The 15,544-nt window shown below is 41.4% G+C and overlaps 2 protein-coding genes across 15 annotated transcripts in view; one reads left to right on the top strand and one right to left on the bottom strand.

The window, feature by feature from the left end:
• The first annotated feature begins 153 nt into the window (after nucleotides 1–153).
• Nucleotides 154–1,757, top strand: ZAR1 (zygote arrest 1). The gene is made up of 4 exons (XM_042807884.1): nucleotides 154–984; nucleotides 1,065–1,157; nucleotides 1,272–1,346; nucleotides 1,433–1,757. The coding sequence occupies exons 1-4, from the start codon at nucleotides 154–156 to the stop codon at nucleotides 1,574–1,576; spliced, it is 1,143 nt and encodes a 380-aa protein (XP_042663818.1). The 3' UTR covers nucleotides 1,577–1,757.
• Nucleotides 1,758–5,020: 3,263 nt separating this feature from the next.
• Nucleotides 5,021–15,544, bottom strand: part of FRYL (FRY like transcription coactivator) — a 175,317-nt gene continuing 164,793 nt past the window's right edge. For 12 of the 14 annotated variants that reach the window (XM_042808023.1, XM_042808021.1, XM_042808022.1 and 9 more), the window contains 5 exons: nucleotides 13,339–13,407; nucleotides 10,002–10,019; nucleotides 8,956–9,066; nucleotides 7,381–7,577; nucleotides 5,021–6,989 (listed from right to left, as the gene is read on the bottom strand). In XM_042808023.1, the coding sequence (XP_042663957.1) occupies nucleotides 6,731–6,989; nucleotides 7,381–7,577; nucleotides 8,956–9,066; nucleotides 10,002–10,019; nucleotides 13,339–13,407 (654 nt within the window). In that variant the 3' untranslated portion in view covers nucleotides 5,021–6,730. The remainder of the gene's footprint in view (nucleotides 6,990–7,380; nucleotides 7,578–8,955; nucleotides 9,067–10,001; nucleotides 10,020–13,338; nucleotides 13,408–15,544) is intronic. The other 2 variants (XM_042808017.1, XM_042808020.1) reach the window with 1 other exon arrangement.

Raw genomic sequence — 15,544 nt, 5'->3', positions numbered from 1 at the left:
GGGGGTGGGGGGACGTCTTGCCCGAGCGGTGGGAAGGGGCCGCCAAGGCCGGCGCCCGTCAGGGGAGGGGGAAGCCCGGCCCCGGCCCCGGCCCCCGCCCCGCCCCGGGGGTATTTAAGGCCGCCTCTCGGCAGTTACCCCGGGTCCGGTGTGATGGCGGAGGAGGCCATGGAGAGCTACCTGTATGCCCCCTACCACCCCTACCCCTATTCCTACCGCTACCCGCCGCCCAAGGGCAAGGGGGGAGCGGCGGGCAGCTGGCGGCCGCGGGGCAGCGGCTACTTCTCGGGCTCCGGGGAGGCGGCGGCGGCCGCCGAGTACTTCGACAACTACCAGCGGGCGCAGCTGAAGGCCATCCTCTCCCAGGTCAACCCCAACCTGACGCCGCGGCTCCGCAAGGCCAACACCAAGGAGGTGGGCGTCCAGGTCAACCCGCGGCAGGACGCCTCGGTGCAGTGCTCCCTCGGGCCCCGCACGCTGCTGCGCCGCCGCCCCGGCCCCGCCGCCGGGCCGCGGCCCCGGGAGGGGGGGGAGCGGGAGCGGGAGCAGGAGCAGGGCAGCCCCGCCACGACCAGCACCCGCGCCGTGCGCTTTCCCCGCACCATCGCCGTCTACTCGCCCGTGGCGTCCCGCAGACTCACCGCCTTCCTGGAGGAGCCGGGCCCGGAGCCGGAGCGGCGGCCGCAGGAGGAGGAGGAGGCGGCGGCGGCGGCCGCCGTCGTCGAGGAGAAGCCGGCGGCGCAGGCGGCGGCCGTCGAGGAGGAGTCGGCCGAGCAGCGGGAGGCGGAGGCGGCCGCCGTGAGGGAGAGCTGGGAGAAGCCCGCCGAGGGCAGCGCCGAGCCTCTGGGGCAGCGCCCGGCCGCGGCCCCGCAGCTGCCGGCGGAGAACCGGGAGGAGGAGAGGGCGGCAGCGGCGAGGGCAGAGCCGCCGGCCGCCCCCAAGAAGCGGGAGCCGGCGGCGGAGAAGACCCGCCTGCGCTTCCAGGTGAGGGGCGGCCGGCGGGGCGGGAGCGGGGCCGGGCCGGGCCGCCCCTGCCCGCCTCGAGTAACGGTTGTCCCCGGCAGTTCCTGGAGCAGAAGTACGGCTACTACCACTGCAAGGACTGCAACATCCGCTGGGAGAGCGCCTACGTTTGGTGCGTCCAGGGCACCAACAAGGTAGGGGGAGGCTCGGGTCACCCCGACCCAGACCGCACTCCCCCCCCCCCCCCCCGCCCCTCTTCCGTGAACCCCCTTTCTGCTCCGCTGACCCCCGGCCTCCCCCCCCCTCAGGTCTATTTCCGGCAGTTCTGCCGGACCTGCCAGAAGTCCTACAACCCGTACCGCGTGGAGGACATCACCTGCCAGGTAAGGGTCCCCCCATGCACCCCCCCGCGCCCCCCCCACCCCCCCCTCCCCGGGCCGCCCCCGCCGACCGCCGGCTCCTCCCGCAGAGCTGCAAGCAGACGCGGTGCACCTGCCCCGTGAAGATGCGCCACGTGGACCCCAAACGGCCCCACCGCCAGGACCTCTGTGGGAGGTGCAAGGGGAAACGCCTCTCCTGCGATAGCACCTTCAGTTTCAAATACATCATCTGAGCGGGATAGTGGTTTTTTTTTTTTTTTTGGTGTTTGTTTAAGGCTCTTCCAGAAAACTGCAAGTAGAGCGAGTTTTGGGTTGTGTGTTTTTTTTTTTTTTTTTTTTTTTCGGTTGGGATTGTTGAAGGTACTTGGTGAGGTTGTAGCTAGGAAAGCATGCAAATAAAAGTATTGCAAAGCATGTTCAAATGATCGGGTGACTTTGTGCCCAGCTCGGAGGGTGCATATTGCAGCTTCTGTAACTTGCACAGGGGAAGAGCCTACAAATAATTTGTAAATCAGTGATGGTCTTGGCAGCAACTGACTCGGGACCTTGCAGAATCTCAGGTGGGAAAGGATGTCTGTTGCTGTTCCTACCCTTGAACTAATCAAACACTTGAAGATAAAATTAAATTGGCGTTTACAGTAGGTAGTAGAGCAACATTAATGAACAAAACATCTAGTAGTATTCATTTACTGAGCACACTTCTATTCTGTGTAGAAAGTCTCCTGCACCTGTTCTTCATCACTGGAAAATGACTGAGAAATGCTATGTAAGGTCACTTCCACTGGTCCAGCTGGTCTGCATTTAGCTAAAGTGGTGTTCTTGTAGATGAAAGCCAAAGACAGCTTGTGGTTAATGTGTATTCAGGGACAATTCTCACAAACCGCTGGGGAAGGGAGTCACTGATGTTATGGTCTCTTGGTAAATGAGTTGCCCGTCTTTACTTCCGCAAGGTTATCAAGAGAAGTGACACTTCAGAGGCTCAGAGTATGAAACGGCATCTGCCTGGCTTCCTCTTGCACCTGCAGATGATGCACAAGAGCTGTGCACTTAGTGGCTTACACCTGGGGAGTTAGATCTAGTTACGGTTTAGGTGTTTGCCATCAGGGAAGGATCAGCCTCCCGCACCCTTCTGGGGTCGGGTTTGCAACTAGGAATTGTACTTGTAGTGTTGGGTAGTAATGGCAGAAGCGGCATGGTTACCCCCAGTGATGCTCTCTGAGGCCTGGGGGTGGTAATGGCCTCTGTAGGGAGGGCTCACCACGCTTCAGCAAAGCTTTACAAGCTGACTCTGGGGCTACAGCATCACCATCTGTGCAGATTCACAATATAGCCAAGTCTGTACTCACCCCCTGGTCCACCCTGTAGCCAAGGAGTTGGGGAGACTTTGGGGAAGGCATACTTTCCCGAGGCTGCTAATGAAGCTGTTAAATTTTGTGCATCATAATGCACAAAGCCTTTTGCAGAACTCGGGGTACCTTCTGTTCGGAAGGACTGATTTATCTTGCCTATGACAAACTTGTACTCTAACTACACTTGTACTCAGCTTACTTGGGACCATTCTATTAAAGACTAAAGGGGGAACACATGCTGTGTAACATCTTGCATCTCTAAAGGGAGGCTAGTGTATGGCAGGGTAGGCAGAAATTGTCTTTTGTACCAACAAATGTCCATTTAGAGGGGCAGTGAGTGTTAATTCTGTAGACTTGCTGTAAATTGTTGCTTTATTTTAATATGGCCCTTGAACTTCCTGCAGTAAGTAAGACTTAAAGCCTCAGCACCAATTTATTGCCAAGTAATTTTATTTTTGCTCCATTTATTATTATAGCAGCATGAGGCATTCTGGGAACAAGCAGACCTACTGCTGCCCAGAATTGGGTACTGCTTCATTTCAGGCTTCTACCTGAAGCACCTTCCCCTGTGTCACACCAAAAGAAAACACCCCTTGCTTTATGAGCTCACTCAGAATTTCACAGTAAGTTCCATCCTTGCCCTCTTCAAATTCAGAAGTACAGCTGCAGCTGGGCAGGTATTTGCTGTAGATGCATGTGCCTTGCACTCGCCTGTAGTTACAGTAATGAGCAAATCTCCAGTGTGAGGAAGAACACAGTTGAGGCCCCCTCTGCAGCCACCTCCCCCTAGTCTGCCTCAGCTTGCAGCTGTGACTGTGACCGGGGATATTTTTATTTCTGAGCATGTTCCCCTCTAAGGATGTTCTTCAGTATGTTTTCCTCTTTGCTTTCCCCATCCTAATGGCTGTAGGGTATTCCTGACAGATGCAGCGTGGGAGCCTGGCTGCGATGAGTCTGAGCACCTTAGCAATGAGTTTGAGAACTTGAGGTCTGTGCTGTGTCAGTATGAAGTCACATGGCAGCTCACAGCGATGCTGAGTGCCTCCTATTTATATGTATGTCCTTGTAAGCGTTGCTCTGGGGATTGATTATGTGTTGTGAACGTGGTGACTTGAACAATTATAATCAGCAATAGCCCAAAGTGAAATTTAGTACAACTTATCTGAAAGAGGCGTCATCCCCACTAACTACAGTCAAAGCAGCAGTTGCTTCTGTTTGATAAGATGTAGAACAGGCCCAGCTGATCTGAACTGAGCGGCGTGCTTCAACAACTGGTCCAAGCAAGCAGCTGGTGAAGGCTCCAAGGGGCAAGTAATGGCAAAGTCACCCCTGCGCTCATCAGCTACTGCAAGGTTCGGAGGCGCCGAGCTCAGTGGGCAGCAATATCAAACAACCTTACCTTGGTCCTGTAGCATTCCTCAGTTCTGCAGTAGCTCCGCATGTCATGCCTCATACATAAATATAGGCAATGCTTTTACTGCTCGATGCCAAAGTACAGTTCTGTATCCTTTTCCACTTTACTGCTCTGTCACATCCCCGACAGCATACGCTGCGTATCATGGGCACTGGTTCCTAGGCTCAGCAGAAAAAGGAAGCTGCTTACGACCTGTGTGATTATGCAAAGTGGAAAGGAACAGCCTTCATGCTGCCAGTTCTTCAAAGATGTCTTGAACTTGCCACCCTGGACAGCTTTTTCATGAATAGATTCTTTTGCATGCGTTAGCTCGGTCAGTGCTGTGTTTGCTGCATCTTACAGAAGATGCCTGATGCTTTGCTTGTTTCTAGGCAGCTTTACCACAGCTTCAGATTTGGCACAGACCTGGCACCAGGTCATGTAGGGTGGCAGTTTATGCAGTAGTTGAGATTGTGTAATTTTGGAAAGGCTTTGCAAGGTTAGAGCAGTATCAAATACAGTCAGTTAGGTTAGCAGGATTCTGCTCCCTAGGGCAGGTTCCACTAGTCATTGCAAATGGAGGAAGAAGTGTAACATAAGGAATTGCGTATATAAATTCAGGTTTGAGTTGCATGAGAAATCCTTTAACAGCTTCAGAAGATGCCTAGGAAAATGGTGTTGCGTTGACAGGACATAAAAGGAAAAAAAAAAAAAAAAAACATTTCAGGGCACCCAGGCCTCTATAGTCAGTGTTTAGTCTGTTTAGCTAAAGTATTTAAACTCTAGCTTGTAAAAATATGCAAAGTGACAGATACAGTGCCTTTTATTTTTACAAAAAAAGCTGATAAAAGATGATGTAAATAAGAGTGTAATGTGCCACTAAATAAAACTGCTTATCTCCAGTAAATAGTTATTAAATAATTAAGAACACCATCTACAGTACCACAAAACCATCAAAATAATTCAATTTTATCAGGGACAGGGAAAAAAATACAGTGATTATGGATATGCCTTGACCAGTTACAGAGCTTGTTAGGATAACATAACTACTGTCAGCAGTCCAACGGCGTGCACAGTGCCTTCAATTAATGCATTTCAGCTTAATTACATTTCTAGTGGGGTCTAATTCCCCCAAAAAGGCAGAGCTAAGAATTTTAATTCTACATTCTAAACTCTGGAATTAGAGCCCATTAAAAAAAAATCACAGTGGGTAAGAGATGTATATAAAAATACTGGGTGTTCCTTTCAAATCACAGGAATAATGGGACTACATTCTTTTTTCTGTTCCCCCCCCCCTTTTTTTTTTTTTTTTTTTTTTTTACAAAAGGCTGTTGATTTCAACAGAATCCAGTTTGTTTTATGCTACAGACTTTGACACTGAACTATGCGTATATTGCCTGTTTGCATGTTTTGGTAGTCAGTCTTTTTTTTTCTATATAGTCCCACTTCCTTAGGCTTGAGTCATGAAGATGCATATATGTGCCTTCAAACTCTTTGAACCCTGCAGACTACTCCGACTGCAAGTAATGTATGTGACTACTGCCAGGGAGAACCCTCCCCTTCCCCTCATAGCTTTGTACACCTACTATCTTAACAGTGCATTGCACAAATTTACAAGAAAAATACTGGGTTTGCACTATACAGTTTCTAGAATATATACAGAATAAAATAAGTTAACTTCTAATGAGAATTGCTGATGGGCAGCATATATCTTTAATATACATTTTAAAGTCTCTGCAGGCAGCTACTTTTTGGTTAGTTGTTATCAATATTTGTAACATAAGCACTGATCAGAGAACTGAGCAGCATTCCAATAAAGTTAACAGATATATTATTTCTTTTAGAAACACTGAGAAATCCCAGTTTAAAATATTATTAAATGTCCTAACATTTACACACTATGAGGATTAGATCTAATAAAATAAAATTTCTTCAAAAATAATCTTGCAGCTCTTTTAAGCATGCTCTGAGACCTTATTTAACAATCATCCATACCTTCAAAAAACAATTGTCACATAGCCACACATTCTAACTCACACACATCATTTCCTTGTTGCAGACAATAAAAGCAAATAAAACATTGAGAAGTCAATGGTTTTAGCAGTCATAAGTCATTCTACTCATCTTTGACTGCACATTCTTCATGACGTTGCAAAGTGTCTCATTAGGTATTAGTTGATGATTATATCTACTACTGCTGGAAAGCCAGACTGCTGGAAAGCCAGGAAGCCTTGCAGGTCTTCAGCCAAAATAAACCAGCCTTGATTTTAGCCTCATCCCACCTGCGATATTGATTCAACCTTTAGAGGCTGTTACTGCAACCACCGTTTATAGTTCTGTTACAACAGAAAATAATGCATATGAATGCATTACATTTAAGCCCTTTTCATTTCATGTAGTTTTTATACATAAAATTAATAAAAAAATACTACTGCCACACAGCTACTGTGTAGAAAGAGCAGTCAAGTAAGATGTTCGCTTCAATTTTCAGATTTTTACTTTTGATAAAACCATTTCTTGCTGTGATAAAACTGGATCGGTTGTCAGGATTGCTGGAGGTTTGTTTTTGTTTTGTTTTTTATGAAAGGTGCTCAATAATAGTCTGAAGTGTCTTCATCATCAGTTCTTTTCTAAGTAACAGCTATTCAGAATCCAGTGCTCACAAGATTTATTCCTGGTTTGATTTTCCCTAGAAGCTGATAGGATTGCACCATGCGTAGAGACTCTCGAATTTCTAGATTAAGTTCCATCAGCTTTGAGCTGGCCTCAGACATATCTTGGTTGGAGCCTACTACTGCGAAGCTACCAGTTTGACCAAGTGTCTGATGACGGAAATATATGTGCAGCAGTGTTTGAACTGGGTCATCTTCAGAACTGCCAAAGATGTCATGGGGCCAAATAGATCTGTAAAAACACAATTTGGATTTAAACATGAAAAAAAAAAAAATAACAATTTCAATGTTTAAATGTTCTTTAAACAGACATTTGAACAGAAGACATACAAAAATGCAGAAGAAATGTTTGTTCTGTAGAGTCCTGATAGTTACCAGTATCTTTCTATCAGAGATAAATTCCAAAGAGCAAGTACTACTAGAACTGCCTTTTTTTTTTTTTTTTTTTTTGTTAAATTGGAAAATGCATATGAGCAAGCTGTAACAAAGCAACAGTGCTTGTCCTTTTCAATAAGGACATCCAACAAGAGCTGAAAAAAACCTGGAATAGTGCCTATCCCTATCTTTAAATTAAAAAGGCCCATTGGCAAACTCAAATCTGAAAGCAATCCTTAAGGACTCACCTGAAAGCTTTGACCTGTGCTACAGCCGACACAAACTCCTTGTTTCTTAGGGTTTCAATGAGAGAGTGAATAGCCGTTTCGGTGCTAGCTTGGGAAGCCTCTGCAATTTCAATTTCTTCAATGCCGCTGTCAGATGCAGCCTCAGCCTCTTTCAAACAGCCCTCCAAAAGCGCAAGTTCTTCAGACATGTTTATGACCTAAAACAAGTATAAGAGTTACCTTTTCTAGTTTAAATGTATTTTCAGCCAAATTAACTTTCAGCAGATCAGACTTACATTCTTCCTGCTCTTTGCTATCATTAGTGAGAGGCAGAAAAAGTACATCCAAATATTTGCTGCAGTTGCTTAAGTATGCAGTTAATTTAATGGCCCAAGCATGCATGTCAAGCATTCGGGCCTTCCTTGATGAAGTTTCCATCTTACTTAGTTATTTTAAAATTTGTTCCAAAAAAATGTAATTCTTTCCTCTGCAAATCACTTAAGCTAACAACAACAATTCAACACTTTGGAGAAGTACAGTAGCAATTATGTTATTCCAAGAATAAACTATGAAGAAAAAATCTGGAAGACTGGTAACCCAGCAGAATAATCATAGTACAGCCAGTGTATATAATACTATCTTCAGCTTTAGCGCCAATGTATGAATAAGAAGACAAGGCCACCGCTCAGAGTATGATTCTACATCTGACTAACTTAGGCAAGAAGCGGGGCTGGTGTGATGCCGACTTCCCACAACATTCGCCAGGCAGGAATGAATTCACTTACTTGCAGGTTCTACAAAAATATGGAAATCTAAGTGAGGAACATGCATGATTTTTCCCTAAGCTACTCAAAACCCAAAGACTTGCTCTCTGCTTTTTTGTTTTCCTCCCTACTATATCAAGCAAGACCAGGACTATTTTTTTTTCCCTGCTACCTCTATTTATTGCATTACAGACCCAGGGGAGAACTTTCAGAAGACATTATTAATAGCATAATGCATTTAGATTAACGCAATTAACATCACATATGTACCATGTGCACGGCTGAAGGACATATTTTACCTCTAAAGCTAGTACAACTAAAAATCGGGCATAAGATGTCTAGAACACATTACTAACTGCATTTAGGATGGGGACTACGTTTGCACAGTCATTGAATGGTGGCTGAAGTGACACAGTTACATAAATCAGTTGGTAGCAAGCAATGGAGTTCGCAACAGGAAACGCTGGGGTGAGGGAAAGGGGCTTCATCACAGAACTCTGTTGATTGGAGTTGATGTGCCTTGATTGTAGATTGATTAGAATACACTGGGAACGCTACTGAAATATTTTAAATCCTCATCACTAGACTCCCTGCATTCCTGTCTATTTAAGAGCTTTCAAGCTGTACAAAAATCAACACAGATAATTGAACATCTCAGAAAATTCTTGCAAGCTCTACTTAAATCTTTTATTAATTGGCTATAAAACAGCTGGTACCCTCCTTCAGTTTCTAAAAAGATGTCTCACTGATGAAAATGTTATCAAAATGTATTTTAAATGGTTTGGCTTTAAAATGTCAACAATTAGATGCTAAATGGCATGGTTTTCATTACCTCTGCTTCTTTTTTGATTGTTTTCACTTGGCTGATGAGTTTGCAATAGGCTTGGAACAGAAGCAGCAACTGGAAATGCAACTTGTATAGCCTCCGACACAACTCCAGCTCCTACAAATGTAAACATTATTCAGGAAGTGCAAAACATCTACTATCCAATACAAGAGACAATAAATGACAACTTCTTCAGTATAGAATATGCAAAATTAAAAGTAGTTATTTGGCTACTGAAGAAAATGCCAAAAAGATTTAGAAGCTAACGTAGCAGGAAGCTAGTGAAAAGCAGATGAAAACTTCATTCAGTTCTAGATTTACAGATGGCCCCTCTCACACAGGTTTGAAGTTTACTTTTTAATAAGTTACATTTCCAAGAAGCGTGGTGGGATGTGAAGTGATTCAAAAGGCATTTTGAAATATCATGTTCCGAGATAGAGTTTCATAGATCACTTGCTTTTATTGTTGATAGTTTACTGTTTAAAATTCAAGATCTAATATCCCAAAGAAGCAGTTGTGGTCTTTAAGTATGGAATCTTTCATAACAATTAGTATAAATATATAAGCACAGTATATAACCTGGCCCTTGGTTTACCACTGCCTGATGGAGTAAGAGGAGTATAATTCCATTCTCAGAGGCAAGAATAATGTTTCCTTTATAAAAGGTAGCTCTGATTCTATTTTAGAAAATACCACGTGACACATTCTAAAAGAAATGAAACAGCAGCATTAACTTACGCACTGTCTTGCTTCCATTTTTGTGCATCTAAAGCACTAGTCAAAGTGCAGACAGCGTTAATACTACTTTACATACAGACATAAAAGCTAGTGCTAATGTAATAATCTTCTGTAGTGCTCTGCTAACTACAGAATGCTATTAGCTACAAAGGACCAACAGTTCAGTGGGTTAGATGATGCAAAACTGAAGCACACAGCATTTCTGTAATCATCTATGACAAGACATCACTATGTCACAAATGGACGAGACAGATGGAGACCAGTTTGGTGACTAGCATGGTTAAGTATTTGATAAATCAAGAACCATCACTTACTGCTAGAATTTCCATTTGCTAAGCAAGAAGATGTTCAGGTCACAAAAATACAAAGAAAGAAAAAAGATCAAGAATTAGTGTAGGAAATAATTTTAATTAGGGTAAAAGATGTCCCAGGTAAATTGGAGAAAGAAATACAAGTAACATGCTCCAAATATACCCTGAATAGAAAAAGTTAATATACTGAATTTGAAGTGAAATTACTTGCTGCTATAACTAGTGATAGGTAACGTTGGCTTTGCTGTCCCACAACATGAGTAACATACTTCACTTAGAACCCTGTCTGGTCTTTATACATTCTGTAGTCTTAAAGGTATGCAAATTTAAGGAAATCAAGAACACTTATGTCTGAACAGCTGTACAATGTTTCTTGTTCTGTACCATAGTTTAAGCAAAAATAATGCCTTTTCAAATTTGAGATGTAATGTTAATTTGGATTCTGAATGAGTTTAGAAAATTCTTAGTTTTGCTAAACTAATTCTCAACACCTCATTGTGAGATTTCTGTAATTTTATTGCACTTGGTTTTTACAAGCTATTTCAGAAAAACATTTAGAAAAGAAAGACAGGGAGAGAAATCGTCAGAAAATACATTTGTCAGACTAGGGACAGGAATTTCACTTCTGTGCTTTGTACAGCACTAAATGTATTGATGCCATTTAAGCAAGTACAGTGGTCACAGGAAACATATGAAGATGCAACTGATGTGTGATTCCAACAGGCAGAAGCAGTTGAGCTTTACTAAGCACACAGTTATACACGATACGTACAGTAAGTTATACACTATGTGCTTAATAGACTATAAACATTGCATATATTTACTCTGTGCTCTGTGCTATCATAGACGTAGCACAACTGATACATAAGTAAAAACCTGTGATGCACAGGACAGTGCGAAGAGGTAAGGTCTTGAACTGCCAAAGATGACAAGAATTCTATGATTCACTTTAATTGAAGCACAGAGAATGAAACTGGGAGGAATGGCAGGGTTGATTATTTTATATTTTTAGTAATTAAATTCCAGGGTACTTTGAGCCAATCTCATTATTACTGCAAGCCATAAATAATCCCTCTCCCCAAAATCACACCTTGATAGCTATTCTAAACACTCAAGAGAGGTTCTTTAAAAATGGCTTTGTACTGCTTCAGTGTCTTTCACATACTTGCTTACTTGAGAAGTAATCTGATATTTATTTCTATCTGCCAGTCCTGTACAAACAGTCCAGCCAGAGTCCAGATGCATTCCTTCAGGCTTGCATGTAAGTACTGATACCAAAAATCCAATAATTACATTTACTTGCAAGTCTGCTGGCAATGCATGAGCCAGAAGAGAATTCATCTTCGCTATTCCTTAGCTCTATTGACCACAGTGCTAAAAATTAGTAAGAAAATCTTATTTGTGTTAGTGAATGAAAAATACGTGTTGAATGAAGCAGCTCTGTTTTCCTGAGCAAGACAACACTTAGATATTTTTAGCATTAACTGGTTGACAGCCCTCCATTGCATTTACAAGGACTCTTGAAACAATGATCTGACACTTGGTAACTTCTCAGTCTCCTTCAAGTCACTGTAAGTTTCTGTGAATAAATTTAGAACTTCTGTAAATTGTGTATATTTGTGAAGCAGGACAACAGGACTCTGTCTTCTCAATGGATACTATATATTAAAATGATTTCAACTGAGCCTGCAAGTGCAAGGAGCACATAAAGAAAAAATTGCCAGCATGTCTTGCAGGCTAGGATTTAAATTGAAAACCAAAACAGGTCCCCACAAATAAACAATACGAATGATCAAGTAACCTCTTTTCAGGGGTGATCTTCAAGCCCTGCAGAAATGGGGAAGAACAGACAAAACTGCCTCACTCAGAATCCTGGATTCGCTCCATACAAGCTAGATGAAAGCCTGCATAGGGCTTTTCCTCCCAATTCTTCGTTTCCCTAGTTATACAGTGGGAACAGTAACATTTACCTTCATGGTAAGAACAGTTACGTTTGAACAGTTTCTTGGAGTATATAAACATTCTAAATACGTACTCAAATACATATATGCTGCTTTTCTATTAATATATAGAACATTTACTATATTGTAATAGTAAATGTTGTTAAATATTTCTAAACACGTATCGGTCAGTATACAAAGATGTAAACCAAGTGTAAAATATACTAAATGTTGTGTTCATAGGCAAAGCAAAAATTCTTGCAAATGGTAGCAAATTATTTTGCTGTATTACCTAAGCATATCCACATTAATATCTTTTTTTTTAAATGTGCAACTTCGATGCAATAATCAACTGTATATGATCATACGTTTCACTACTTTAAAAATTCAGGTGCATTTTGTGACTGAATTAAAAAGAATCCCACAGATACAGATGAGAACAAATGAAAACTGTCTAAAAAAATAAATAGTCTATGCACACAGTAGACATTTCTGTTGCTGAATACTACATTTTCAGCAGCAGAAACATGGCCAAACACACCAATGAATAGAGTTTGATTGAATAAAAGGAATAAAATTCCTCCTTTTTCAGCTTGAATTTGGGATTTTTGCCAAAATGTCATTGTCAAAAGGTTAAGTTCACCTGCTACCCACAATTCTATATTCTTACATCTTCCGTTGTTCTTATTACAGGTCTCTAGATGGCAGATTCCTTGTGCCTACTAATGATAGTTTTTGGAATTGCTTTTTTATCTCCAGTGTCAATATTATGCAGCTATTGTTTAAAAAAAAAAAAAATCCTAGTCTACTTGGGGAAAAGCTATCACTGACTATAGCAGTTAGTAATATTAAACATGGATGACTGCCATGCAAATACACACAAAATATTGAACTAATATTAATAGATTACTTCACCTGTTGTTGTTAGATGATATTTTGACAGAAGTGTTTAATGAGATTTTTGCCATATTGCTAGTTTATTCCCTGTTCATTCCTGCTCAAATAATGGCTCCAGAAAGGTCATATGTATTTAAATTCAATTGAGGTTTTTGGCTAGACAGTTTATCTGAGCATATAAGAAGAATGCTAATCTTTTTTCTTCAAGAAACAGCTGCAGAAAAGCAGACTTGCTGGTACACAAATGGTATCAAGTCCGCTTATCTACTCAGTGTTATTAAGTCTAGAACCCAAGACAGCTTGCCAATTTTTATTAAAAAGAGCCCTTTTTATTAGACCACCACTTCATAAGAATCTGAGTTTTCAAAAGATAGGATGATAACTGAAATGAAAAACTTTTAATACATTTTTAATCTCTCTGCAAATATTGGAATTTTTGTGCAATAAATATAAAGATGTTTTTTATTCTCATATCCAGAGACTCATAAATGACATAAACCTACCTGGGCATCTGTGTTAGTGCCATGAATACCATCATCAGTACCAAATGTTCTTTTGCAGTCTTCTAGCCACTGCAAAATAAATATAAACAAGATTAAACATCTTCTGGAACAGAGCAAACTGAAGGCTGTACTAAAACTACCTGAGACACTTCCTCAAGTCTTGTACCTTCTCAGATTATGTAAGAAATTGTGATATGAAATCAATTGTTTACCAATGTTGTTTCCACTAATGATTTCCACTCTGATATATCATTTTACAGTTTTTATTGTGTCCCTTCCATTGTAAATTTCCTGTAGCCTTCATTGCCCTAGATGGGGATAGTACACTATAGCATAAATATTAAGCTGTGATTGAATTTGGGTACTGTTATTGTGAGATGTGTGGGAGGGCGGAGGCAGAAAAAAAATCCCTTTCATTAAACAAGATCATATTTTCTCTTTACTTGCTGCACAAGGTTTACAACAACATGGTTTCTCAGCATTTAAAATATAGCACTAATTCAAATTAGAGAGTAAGTGTAAGCCTGTTATATTTCCTGGGGCTACTTTAGAAACAGAAGGGAGTAGAGCTCTCCTGTGTAACTAGATGCAAGTGCAGGTTTACTGGATGGAAAAGAAAAAAATAAATTCTTCAATGGGAGTTTAGCATCACCTCCAGTTCATATATCAGGGAGATGAAGTATTCCCACATTACACAATGCAAACATGCAGATTCCATTCTCTTTCATGAACACAGGGCTGTATTTAACCCTGGTTCCTATAGCAGACAAGAAGTTTATTAATTTCAGTGGGTAATCTCTTCTAGCTTTAACCAACCATGCAAATTTAGAAGTGTTAATATAAAGCATTTGCAAAATAATATATGCTCTTATTGGACAATACGACCCGATCATCTCATCGACGCAGTGCCCAGCATATTTTTCTGTACAGTGAAAACAACTGCAAGCAAGAAGTAATTTGGGTATTACTGAAATGGGAATGCGTCATGTTGAGATAAAGTGCGGTTTATCTTCTGAAATGAAGAACAGGCTCTATACATCCATGGAAGAATAATTTAGTATACTGTGTGCTTGATATCTTGAGTCTCACAGGAAATCTTTGTGACCTTTTTCTAACCTTTGTCTGATGCAAGAAAACGAAAAATGTGATTTTCCATCTGCTCAATTTAATAAAGGTTACTTAGTGAATTAACTAGGCCTGTGTGCTTATCAAGAGGAGAAATGGAATTCTCTAAACACCACGGTGTCAGTTTCAATTAGTGACATGGATACCAACATACACAGCAAATCTCATTTTTCTTTTTATCTGACAGTATCCACCGGTAACAATGGAATAGGTCTGCACTGGAACAAACAGCATCACCAATTGGGAAGCTAGTATTTATTTCCACACACTGCCCTTTTAAAAATCTTTTTTTAAATCTTAAAACCAGCCGGAATAAAGGGTGTGCTTAGAATGTTATGATATACATACAAACGTAATAGAAAATACAAGGTTATCTGATTAAGTGTCTTTGTCCCTAATACAGATATGAAGTCAATGCAGTTTCCTTGCAAGGAAATAGAACAGTAGCTCCAAAAAGGTGACAAAATTAATTTGCTAAAAATTTTTAGAGAATATATATTCAGCACGGTAGAATGACCTAAATTTTCTCTTTGGGAACATCAGTAGGTTGTGTGACAAAATAACGTTCTTTATAATGTTTGCTTTACATCAACTTATGTTTTCCCCATATATCTCCTACAAAGATAGAGGATGAAGGGCATTACTGAAAGCATAATATAAGGAAGTCTGTGGTTGGTCTTGGTCATAGCACAGGTTGGTTTGCCAGCTTAACCCCAAAACAGACATCCTAAACCACCCCCTATACTGTTGGGACCTTTCTCTTATCTTAGTGAATAGGTAAAAGAGTTTCAAGCAACTGTAGCCTCTTACTTTTTGGATTTGATTCACGTGAATGCTGGTACAACACACAGCACTGATAGTGACAAACGTCATCTATTAGGGTAAATTTTAAACAACGATTTTTCATTAAAGCCATTAATGTACAGAATTTGCCAGTGGTTGATTCTAGAGGATACCAGATTAACATGCAAATTATTTTTATTTAAATACATGTTAATTTCTATTTACTTTAGTACATAATAGTCCAACCAACTTAGTTTGATTGTTTCTATGAAAAAAAGTAAAGATCTGCAATACGCTC

Source organism: Tyto alba, unplaced genomic scaffold (genome assembly GCF_018691265.1).
Source record: "Tyto alba isolate M040663 unplaced genomic scaffold, T.alba_DEE_v4.0 Super-Scaffold_6, whole genome shotgun sequence".
NCBI classification, from domain to species: Eukaryota; Metazoa; Chordata; class Aves; order Strigiformes; family Tytonidae; genus Tyto; species Tyto alba.
The sequence above is the reverse complement of the archived record's forward strand: the minus strand, read 5'-3'. Positions and strand labels throughout refer to the sequence as shown.

Coding starts and splice junctions, on each gene's coding strand:
- ZAR1 (XM_042807884.1), top strand. CDS start 154: ATGGCGGAGGAGGCCATGGAGAGCTACCTGTATGCCCCCTACCACCCC. Junction 1,158..1,271: donor GCGTCCAGGGCACCAACAAG/GTAGGGGGAGGC, acceptor CCCCCCCCTCAG/GTCTATTTCCGGCAGTTCTG. Junction 1,347..1,432: donor TGGAGGACATCACCTGCCAG/GTAAGGGTCCCC, acceptor CTCCTCCCGCAG/AGCTGCAAGCAGACGCGGTG.